The following is a 10,883-nucleotide window of genomic DNA, read 5'->3' as shown; positions in this document are numbered from 1 at the left end:
TCAGGGAGAATTTTCACTGAGAATTTAAAGTATTTGGGTTTGTTATCAAGAGCTGCATATGTGATTTCTTTTATGCATGCACATATAGCAGCCTGCAGCAGATCTGTGCCATCATATGGGCAGCCACTCTGTTGTGTTTTTGCTGTTTCTGCTGGAGCAGACTCGGTCAGGCAAAGCAGCATGCTCCACAGCATGCCCAGTTCATCCCAGGCTCATATACTGGGCAGTGGAAAGGAGATGGAGACTGTGGAGTTTGTAATCTAATGACTGTCTCACCTGAGAGCCTTTCCTTTGCCTTTCTGCATGTCCGAAAAGCTGTGTTCATGGTGCTCCCAAATGGGGACAGCAGTCCTGGGGGAAATCTTGCAGCAGCCATAACTCAGGGCAGCTCCTTCTGGTCTTGGTGTCTCCAAGGAGGCAGCCCTTCCTCTGTCACACTTGGAGAGCTGATCCTCACTGTAACCTTGGTGTTCTTGCCTTGTCTGATAATCTGTCCTTGGGTTTGCCACTTGCTGGGGAAAGGCTCAAGCTAGCAACCTTTCCCAGCAGACGGTTAATAAAAATTTTGGCTGCGAACCTGCCTGTTGGTCATCAGCAGCGGAAACAGTCTTCTGATAAGACCCTAAAATCACCTGCCAGAAGTAAGTTTGAGTTAAATGGGAGTTCAGCCATGTCCAACCTGGAATGTGAGGCTCAGCCAGCTCCCCAGGTGACCACATCAGCCATGAACATGAGCCCACAGCTCCGCCAACCCAGCACACAGGGCAGTGGCTCCAGCTGGCATGGCAAAGCGAGGGCACTGCATGCAGAGAAGAGCCATGCCGGCCAGCTCGCCACCCAGCTGCTTGCCACACGCAGGAATTGGTACAAAGAGAAACTGCTTAAAAGTTTAAGATGAATTATTCAGCACTCCTTTGATTTGTGAGTTTTAACTACCGCTGAATGCGAGTCCTGCCACGTTGCTTCAACCTTGAAACGAAGTACAAATGGATGTGATTCAGACTCTAAATATTTAAAGCCTGAATCTAATCTTAGATACATTGTGTATGCTGCCATCTGAAAAACCTGATAAAGACAGATAATGATGGACAGCGGAGATGGAAATTAAATTCAGGCTCTGTATTAAAAAACTTGCACCGCTAATTCAGATGAATGATTAACCACACAGAGACTTACACCTGCATGTCACAGCACTGTTGGGGTGCTCTTTTTCACCAGTTAGTTAACAAGTTAAATTACTTAACTTAGCTTCGTAAAGGGGTAATCCAAAAACACTTCGTAGGAGAAGGACGTCGCCTTCCCTTTCCCCTCTCTGCTCACAGGGACGCACCTAAACTATTGACATTTTCCAGCTAAATGGCAGACAAAACATTACTAATCTTCCCTTCACTGGAAAGAGAGATAAAACCACAACCATAATCTAAATCAAAAGCTGCTATGACACTTGGGTGGTTGGAGACTTTTACTGCAGATAGCCAGGTCAAAGCCATCAGCATAACATAGCAAACAGAAATATAACTCAGCGCAGCTCTCTACCAAATAGTACTGCAAGGGGGTTAAGTGCACCAGGAAATGACCCTATTAAATACCAGACCTGTAGTTCCAAAATAGCAATAAAAAACAGATGGATGCTCTCATCTTGACTTCTAGCATGCTGGAGTACAAACAGGGAATTGCAATTGCTTAAAATGTGCAAGGAAAACAAAATAAGGGGTGGGATATATAGCAATGGCTGAACAGAATGAAGGATGCTAGACCTTCTTCTGCTGAAACCAATGGTGGTCCTTCTGCTCCCTCAACTGAGCTCATGCCCAAACTTAGGCCTCCTTACAGGCCTTCTGGGTACCATTGCCACATGGCAGCCTCATAGGACAAACCAGTCCAGTAACAGCAACAGCGAGGCTAAATAACCCCATCAGGCAAACCTGAACTTTACAGAAATTTGAATGCAGACCTCTTGCATTTAGCCCTTTTTCTATTTAAGAGGACCTTTAACAAGAACTGTGGTGCTTTCTAGTTTGGGGTAGCGTAGTGCTGCTGCCAATCTAGGGCAGAGGCTTTGAGGCCAGCTGGGAGACCTAGCAAAGAGCAGAAGGAGCCCCCTTAGGCAGGCAGTGGTTGCTCGATGCTCTGAGTGCTTCAGACCCTGCCCTTTCTGCCCGTTGGTTATTCGGCCAGCCAGTGCTATATTGGGGTGGCTGCCTCTGCAGCTTGCTGAGGTACAGCTTGCTCTTCCAACACGCCTGCTTCTGGCCACAATTTTAGAGGGTGCTCCAGGCTTCAGGTAGAGCTTAGACCAACTCAGAGAGGATGTTCGTACATCAGATATGAGTAGCACTGTACTCAACCAGTGGGTTTTTATTAACAAAACAAACATGGCTTGGTTTAGACAGATGGAAATATTCCAGTCAGACTGTCCGCTCTAGCATAAAAACATCCACTTCTGTTGTTCCACAGTGAGCTGAGCCTGGGAGGGCCGCGAGTGCCCCCAGGGGCGCTTCGGAGATGAAAAGTGCGTGAATAATCCAGACAGCAATTGTTTCCTTCCTCGGGCTTTGGGCTTTCGGCGGAATGCGGTGCTACTGAAAGGCAAGGTAAAAACCACACAAAGAAGGATCACACGAAGGAGGACAAGGAAACCAGCCAGACCAACAACAATAAAATTCCAAATAACATCCTCGAGGCAGTTTTGCAATTGTGAGCATTGCCATGGACCCAGATGCAGCTGCAGGAAACATGGATTTTGGTTTGTTTTCTATCCCATGGCTTGGCATCCAGGCCCTGCAACTAGCAAGTATGATCTCTTACTGAATAGGAGCATAGCCACAGGAGAGGAAAGATTAAGGGTATCAAAGGAATACATTTTTCATTTCACTCCTTTCTTATTACAGTAGATTAAAAAAAAAAAAAAAAAAAAAAAGAGTTTTGTTCGGTATTCAATTTTGAGGAGAATTAAATAAGCCAAAAACATTGTTCAGAATTAGAGCACTGAATAAAGGATTTCAAAAACACAGTGTGTGGTTCATGGTAGGATTTTTATTTCCTTTTAAGACAAGCCATATACAGCTGTACATGAGCTATTGTCCTCTGTCCCACTGAAGAAATAGTTTCTTTCTAAAGAGTTCAATCTGTTAAGACACATAGGTACTTTGAAAACTTAAAAAAAGAGAAGGAGACTCACTCAAACTCTCTTCTGGTTCAAATGGCAATTATCTGAAAAGGAGCAAAGAGTCAGGAATACATGGATAAATTAAATAGCTTTTGATTGCCTGGCGATGAATGATAATAGGATTTTTGTCTTCTTTGGGAGTGACACACAGCAGCAAGCAGTATGCACAGGCAGGACCAAAGTCAGCCTTAAAGGACTGGTGCAAAGGCATTACTCTCACAGAGTCTGGGTGGTTATTACAAGCCTGCACAGGAGAAACCACTTTCTTCCCCAGTTGATAGAGAAATGCTCCTTGCCATTGAGCCACAGAGTTGCCACAGTTTGAAGAAACAGCAACAAAAATACTTTAAAATGTACTGATAACTGTGAGTCTAGGGAATCTCTTCTCCTCCTGTTCTGCATGGACTGTCAAACACCAAGTCTTTCACCATCGTTTTGAGGCTGCCCTAGGACAAAGGCTAAGAAAGGAGGAAGGCTGACAGATCAACTCTTGTTCACAGGCACACCTTTCAGATTCATCATTCATCAGCTGAAGGAAGGTTTCTCAAAATAAAAAACAGAAACACAGACTGGGCAAGCACAGAGCCCGATGAAACAGAATTGCTGATCATTTTAGCTTATGTGTGTTGTTGTCTCTCATTGTCCAGAGGATTCCGTGCTCCAGGCAGAGCTGGCAAAACAGACCAGTAAGAAGAGAAGGGCTTGTGTGATGGGGAGCCTGGATAGCCTCAGGAGCTGAGTCTGACTGCACTAAGCTGGGAGTGAGGTTGAAAGCAATTCACAAGGGCCTTGGTGCTGAGATTTCCAGCGCCAACAGCTCTAGTGGCTCAAATTGCCAAATTCCAGTCCATTGGAGCATAAATCAGAACGGCATGGGACTCTAGCCAGTGGCTGGTAGAAAAATGGCAGCAGACATCCTCCTTGAAACTTCTGAAGTTAACTGTCTCATTGCTCTGACAGGTTACCTCTAGGTGTGGGAAGGAAAACAGAAACACACAACAGTCAACCAAAAAATTAATAATCCCAAAACCCCACCTGTGAGTATTTTCTAAGAGAAGTCAGTGGATTTGAAAAAGTCAAAGACAAGGCAGTCTTTCCTCATGATCACATTCTTTAGGAAGTCTTCAGAGGACTACTGTGCTTAGCTACAAACCGGAAATCTGACTAGAACCTTACTACAGCATGGTAAATCAAGGTGTTGCAGCCACAGGAAATGTGAAAAAATGTTTTTTGGTCACAAACAGAGATTTTAGGCCAAGTCGGTCCATACTACCAGGGAATAATAAGGCTGAAAACAGTTTTGTTAGTAACATGGCTTGGGCACCTGGAACAGTAAAGGACTGACCACAAAAACCTCATCAGTGCTGGTAAGTCCAGGACAGCTGAAATTCAAGCTCCGAGCCATTTCAAAAATCTTTACACAGATGGTTAAAAAATCGCCCATGTTAACAAGAGTTTGGGAATTTGTGAATGCATGAATTCCAATTTGAGCTTCTTAATTCCCTGTATATTTTTTTTGTTTATAGTGATGGCTCTGCTGCTGTTCAGAAGGGTGCCAGAAAAGCCAGTTTTAGGGATGGCGAGTAAACAGCTCAGTCCGAGCAGGCTGACCACGCATCCAACGCAGCAGCCGGCAAAACGTGGAGGCTTGAGTATGGCTGTGGCAGATGGATGATAAAAACTGAGGAAGTGCTGTGCCTCGCTTATACAAGGTAGCTGATGTCCCTTCCAACCAGAAGTTGTCGCCCATAAATTGATAGAACGTAGAGTTGGAAAAAGACCTAGGAAGGTGTCAGAGGGAAACTTGGCACTGAGGAAAGAGTGAGCTCCTGTTTGTGTTACTCTGCATTGGGCAAGCAGAGGTATGGACCACGTCCCGGTACCTGAGATCCCCCCTTGCAGTTTGCAGTTGGGGAAATGAGGACTAACAAGGAAACAAGGCTGAACCCAGCAATGGGACTCAGACCTGCCCGTGGTGACTGACAGCCTGCACCCAGCCCTGAACTATGGCTGGTAGATGTCCAAGCACAGGAGCTTTGTTCCCAGCCGGCACCGATGCTCCCGTTATGCAGAGGGAAGGTTCTGGTGCTCCAAGAAGAGCCCCACAGAGGGGCTGTGAGGGGATAAAAGGGAGGGAGACCCCCGGTGAGCTTTTTTCTTTTATCTTGTAGATGAACCAGATGGCAGGAACAGCAGAAACCAAAGGAGGAGCACGAAGCCTTTAAGAATCAGATTGCTAAAATGCAGGGAAAACTGAAGCCAAAAACTAGGTCTGGACAAAGCAGAGCGCCAGAGTGGAAAAACAAGCACTGGAGGAGCTTAGCCAAAAGGAGAAAGAATAAAATAAAACATTCCAGTTCTTCGATTCAAAGTCCAGCTCTGTGCTTTTGGGGGAGGAGACAGAGGAACTGAAGAAGGGGCATTGAGGCTCCTTTGTAGCTGCAGCTGCTCGCAGTTATTGGCCCCCATGCACCGTCAGACAGTGAAGAAAGCCTGCAAATCTCCCCCAGGGTGTGAAAAAAGGGCAAGTGTCATGAAGAGTGCCCACGGATCCACCACACAACTCGCACACCCCAGCAGACACACGCACGGGTAGCCTGAGCAGGAAGGATTTTGGCACGGTCCTGCCGTAGCCCACAGCAGCTTGTGATTGCCTGCAGCTGCTCTGCATCGAGTCGGTGATGCCGGGGGCACAGCACGGCCCCTCTGGAAGCCCTGCTTCCCCGAGCAGGGCTCTCTGGTCTCTCTGGAGGGATGCCACCGAGCCTGTATTTTATTTGACTTTCAGATCCCAAGGCGGATTTCCATCAGGCAAGAAGACCTTGCTACGGGATGTTGCAATGCATCCTCCCTTCTCAAGAGTACTCTCATTTTTCAGGGCAAGTGCCCATAACAAGGGCCTGATGTCAGACACAGCAGCTGCAAAATGCGCTGCGCTCTTCCATTACTGACCGCAGACTGCTGGATGCTGCTGCTCCACCACCCCCAGAGGAAGAACTGGAAGCCCCTTTTAACACCCACCCCCCAGTTTCAGTAAAGATCCCATGACACTTTGTGGAAAAAAAACAATGTTGTATTTGATTTACAATTAACAGGATTTACAAATAAAGACAAAGAAACAGATTAGCCATGAAATTAGGATGCCTTTGTTGATGAAGGAGTAGCTGGCAAAGCACCTTTATGCAGCAGTAATGTACCTCTGTCCTAAACAGTGTAAAATAACTTATAGCCCAGGCAGGTTCAGGAATGATTATACACAAATACAAGAAGTTCAAAACAAAACAAAACAAAACAAAACAAAATAAAACAACCATAAACCAACAAACCGAAAAAACCTCCCAGCCTTGTACTAGTTCTGGTGAGGCTTTCGATTTTTGGAAACTGAAGGAAAGGTCCGCTCACAAACATCAGGAACTTTCCAAAAAGTACTAAAAATAAAAAATCAACAATGGGGAAGCCGATTGTATGGCAACCTGCTGGGCACGGCAGCGGGCGGCAGGAGCTGTGTTAGCTTGCTGAGGATAAGCAGTGGCCAGGCGCTTGGCGGAACAAGGAATGAACTTGTACAGATGGCAGCGCTTCGTTAAAATGCTACGTTACTGCCAAAAGTCTTGAGACAAAAAGGAATAAAGTCCTCTGATGTGCAATACAGCAATTGAAGAAGACGTACCTAACTTTCTGATTTGTATGTAGCTTACCTATATTGTAAACGCACGCTTTCAGACAAGATATTTAAATTTTCTTTGCTATGGGTTATGGTTTGTGTTTGATCAAATGCAGCATTCCAAGGCTCAAAATTGACTGAGTGGTTTTCATTACATGGGTATATGATTTTTTCCAATATCATACTAGTATTTTACATCACAAATACAATAGAAACAAGTGATGGTATTTCTAGGACAGTTCCAAGATTCAAAAAAAAAATCATCAGAACCATTCTAAAATAAGATATTATACAGAATCAAATCATGTTAAACAGCACACTCTCGGCAAGCAGCTAATTACAAGCATTCTGCTGGTCATGTTTTTCACACAAAAGTCATTCAATAGCACATAAATATTTCTTTTTCCGATCTGCTTCTTTTTACAAAACCATTCATCAGATTCACAGAATTAGTACAAGTAAGGCACATTAGCATATATCATAAAACTCACAATAATAACAAAGAGTTGTAAAGATTTAAGGACTAATTCTCCATTACAGTGGTTTCTGAACCAAATGAGACTTCATCAGTAGAACCCTCCTTACAGGCATGACATTGCTTTTGTTTCTGCCAGCTGTGGTGGGTGCAATTCTGTGCATTACCATGGACATAAATAATTAACCTAAGAACCATGTGTGGTAGCAAATCCCATTTGCGGACCTCGCGGAGAAATGAGACGCATCGTTTACGACGTTCATGATGAGCACAGATGAAGTTTTAGAACTGTGTGGACATCAATTTCCAGTTATCGAAACAAAAGGGGATATTGCATGGTTCTCTGAATATGCCATTATTTTTCTAGTACAAATATTGCTTAAAATATAGAGGATGCTATAGTATTGAATTTACTTGCATAATGTAAATGCTGATGTCTCGGATCCTACGAAATTAAATGAACTACAGACTTGCTTTCTTCCACCCCCCACCCTGCCCCCAGCCAAAGGATTTTCTTTCCCACAGAAGATTCATTTACACACAACACAGATTTTAATTAGAAGCATAATTTACATTAAAAATTTTTACATTACACCTCTGCTATCAAAAAAACATGAACTTTTTCATTTAAAGTTGTAATTATACATTAAAAAATAGAACACTATTTCCTTAATAGGAACAATGAATTTGAACATCTTTAGATCAGATTTCTTTATTGCGGCTTTTGAGTCAAAGGTCAGTCACTTTATTCTCTAATGCAGCTGCTATTTGCTGTAAACGGAAGGCAAGCTGCATTTTTTGTGCAGCTGGATCCTCTTCAAGTGCATTTATAATCTGGAAGAAATAAACACAGAATGTTTAGAATCATTTAGCTTAAAATATATGACACCATTCCCAGACCAAGTGTTTGATACTGCTTTGGTTTTCCAGTCTTTTGCATTCACTCTGCACCAAAGATAAAGTCCATCTACGAGGCTCCATGCTGTATTTTTACATGAAGACAATAAAAATGATCGTCTCCATTACTTTATCTAAGTTACTACGATGTTTCCCATTATGCCAGGATTCAAGCAAATTAATAGGTAGTACTTTATCTTTTGAAATATTATGTTGCAAGGCGGAGCAGGCAGGGAGAAAACATCAGAAGCATTGACTTTACAGTTATGTAAGAAGCTGTGGTTTTACTTACAGCACATCCTACAAGGCTTAAGGGTCATTTACCAGCAGTAACTAAGCCCCATCCCCATGAGCTTTGGTTATGAGCGCCTCCTGGGTGGTCCACGCATGGGCATAGCTCAGAGCAAGGAAAAGTCTTGTCTGTCTATAGGCAATATATTGAAGAAAATGGACTGGTCACAGTGTCAGGGAGCTTCTTGAGGTAGAGCTGAGACCCTGGGCTGGTAGAACATAGCTCAGGAAGCAAACAACTCATCAGAGGAGCCCCCCAACATCCTGCACACAGTCTCTGCTGTACAGAATATATACAGCAAAGTATGACTCTAAGACACCAGGGATTTTAAAATGAAAGCTAGAAAAGGTCAACTGTTATGAGAAGGCTTTTCTTCAAATAGAGTTTTTTAGGGCTTCTCAAGATCAAATTTCAAAGGTTTTGAAAGGTTTTCATTCCTACCATCCTTCAGGGAAACTTTTCCACCAACTATTAGATTTCTCCATTAGGAGAATGTATTACATGGCAAAACTGTTCTTTTTGCTAGAACTGGCTTTATTAATAAAAGTCAGATGCTGTCATCAAGCAGAAGGCTTTACCTATGCTTAAATACTACCTAAAGTTTGCAAGTACAAGAACTGGAGAAATCGAGTCTGCCTGTCGTTACCTGTGGTTCTCACTGCTTTACTGACAATGGAGGTTAACGCAGTCAGTACCAATCTAGCTAACAATTTCCCTTCTGAGGACTGGTACAGCATTAGAGTTTCAAACAGTGGAGCAAATTTGTTTAGAAATCATTGACTTAATGGATTTGTTTTTAGAGCATGAAAACATTTTTACAAGACAGTTAATAAACTCTTATTACAGTATTTAAATAGGGCCTAATTTAATTTGATATTGTTCCCTTCATTTAAACAATTATACCTAGCTGTAACGCCTCAAATCAAGACTAAATAATTCATGATTATCTCTGCTGGTGAATATAACTTTCATATAAATGTGGACAATTAGAGCGTACCCACTTAGTCATTGTCAAGCCCTGCAGAGCTGTGCAAGGTACAGCACATGCTGGCAACCACCATTTCAGCAATGAAGATAAGGGCAGCCGCAAAATGTTCCAATTTATGCAAATTAAAACATTTTTACGGAAAATAAATAAGCTTGATTTATTTTACTGAATGGTTCTTGACGCATTATCTCCCCATCTCTGAATTAGCAGCCTTTCGATCAGATGCATCTTGTTGTTATATGGTGATGTATGCAAAAGGAAGGGCTGCAGTTCTGCTTTGTGGTTTGCTGGCTTGCCACTGATCAGCTCTGACAGCTGAGCAGAGAGGAGGCTCTGCCTGTGCCTGCCTCCAAACGTGAGAATCCAGAAGCCACGACTGGGTGCAGGGACAGGGGAGTATGGAAGAAGCAGGAATTTATGGTTCGTCTGTCTCACAGGTTGCTTGAGTGCTTCTACAACAGGTCAGGCCGCAGAGATCACAGAATGGTTTAGGTTGGAAGGGATCTGAAAGACCACCTGGTTCAACCCCCCTGCCATGGGCAGGGGATCTCCCACCAGCCCAGGTTGTTCAAAGCCCCATCCAGCCTGGCCATGAACACTTCCAGGGATGGGGCATCCACAGCTTCTCAGGACAACCTCTTCCAGTGCCTCACCACCCTCACAGTAAAGGATTTATTCTGAATATCTTATCTAAAGGATTTATTCTGAATATCTTATCTAAAACTATGTCTTTCAATTTAAAACCACTCCCCCTTGTCCCATCACTACACTCCCTGGTACAGTCTCCCCCAAGCTTTCCTGTAGGCCGCCTTTAGGTACGGAAAGGCTGCAATGAGGTCTCCCCAGAGCCTTCTTCTCTCCAGGCTGAACAACCCCAGCTTTCTCAGCCTGTCTTTGTAGGAGAGGTGATCCAGCCCTCTGATCATCCTTGTGGCTCTGCTCTGGACCTGCTCTAACAGGTCTATGACTTTCTTGTGCTGGAGGCCCCAGAGCTGGATACAGCACTGTGGGTGCAATCTCACAGGAGAGGAGCAGAGGGGGAGAATCACTTCCCTTAACCTTCAGGCCATGCTTCTTCTGATGCAGCCAAGGATATGGGTGGCTTTTTGCAGATATTCTGGAACATGTTGAAAATAAGTTTCCTCAGCTCTGGGGATGCGGAAACCAACACCATCAGTTTGGCCTGTGTGTCTCCAGTCATTTTTCCTACTAATACCAACTGAAAGTAGTCTCAGGATGAGCTGGTTTCCCTTGCTTACATCTGTATTTAAAGCTGTGAAAAGCTGGCTGCTCCTGCAGAAAGCAGCTGCAGTGAAGCTGCGGATGAGACTCACTGCCTTTGCTGCTAAATATAAGTGAAAACAAAAACTGTGCTGAGGTGCAGGACCAACTGAAGAG

At 43.9% G+C, this 10,883-nt stretch overlaps 1 protein-coding gene across 8 annotated transcripts in view; it reads right to left on the bottom strand.

The window, feature by feature from the left end:
• Positions 1-7,837: 7,837 nt before the first annotated feature.
• Positions 7,838-10,883, bottom strand: part of PLXNB2 (plexin B2) — a 255,716-nt gene continuing 252,670 nt past the window's right edge. For all 8 annotated transcript variants that reach the window (XM_082769643.1, XM_082769638.1, XM_082769645.1 and 5 more), the window contains one exon: positions 7,838-8,142. In XM_082769643.1, the coding sequence (XP_082625769.1) occupies positions 8,038-8,142 (105 nt within the window). In that variant the 3' untranslated portion in view covers positions 7,838-8,037. The remainder of the gene's footprint in view (positions 8,143-10,883) is intronic.

This window comes from Aythya marila (genome assembly GCF_965140915.1).
Source record: "Aythya marila genome assembly, chromosome: 1".
Taxonomy (NCBI): domain Eukaryota; kingdom Metazoa; phylum Chordata; class Aves; order Anseriformes; family Anatidae; genus Aythya; species Aythya marila.
This window is presented reverse-complemented; position numbering and strand designations above follow the sequence as displayed.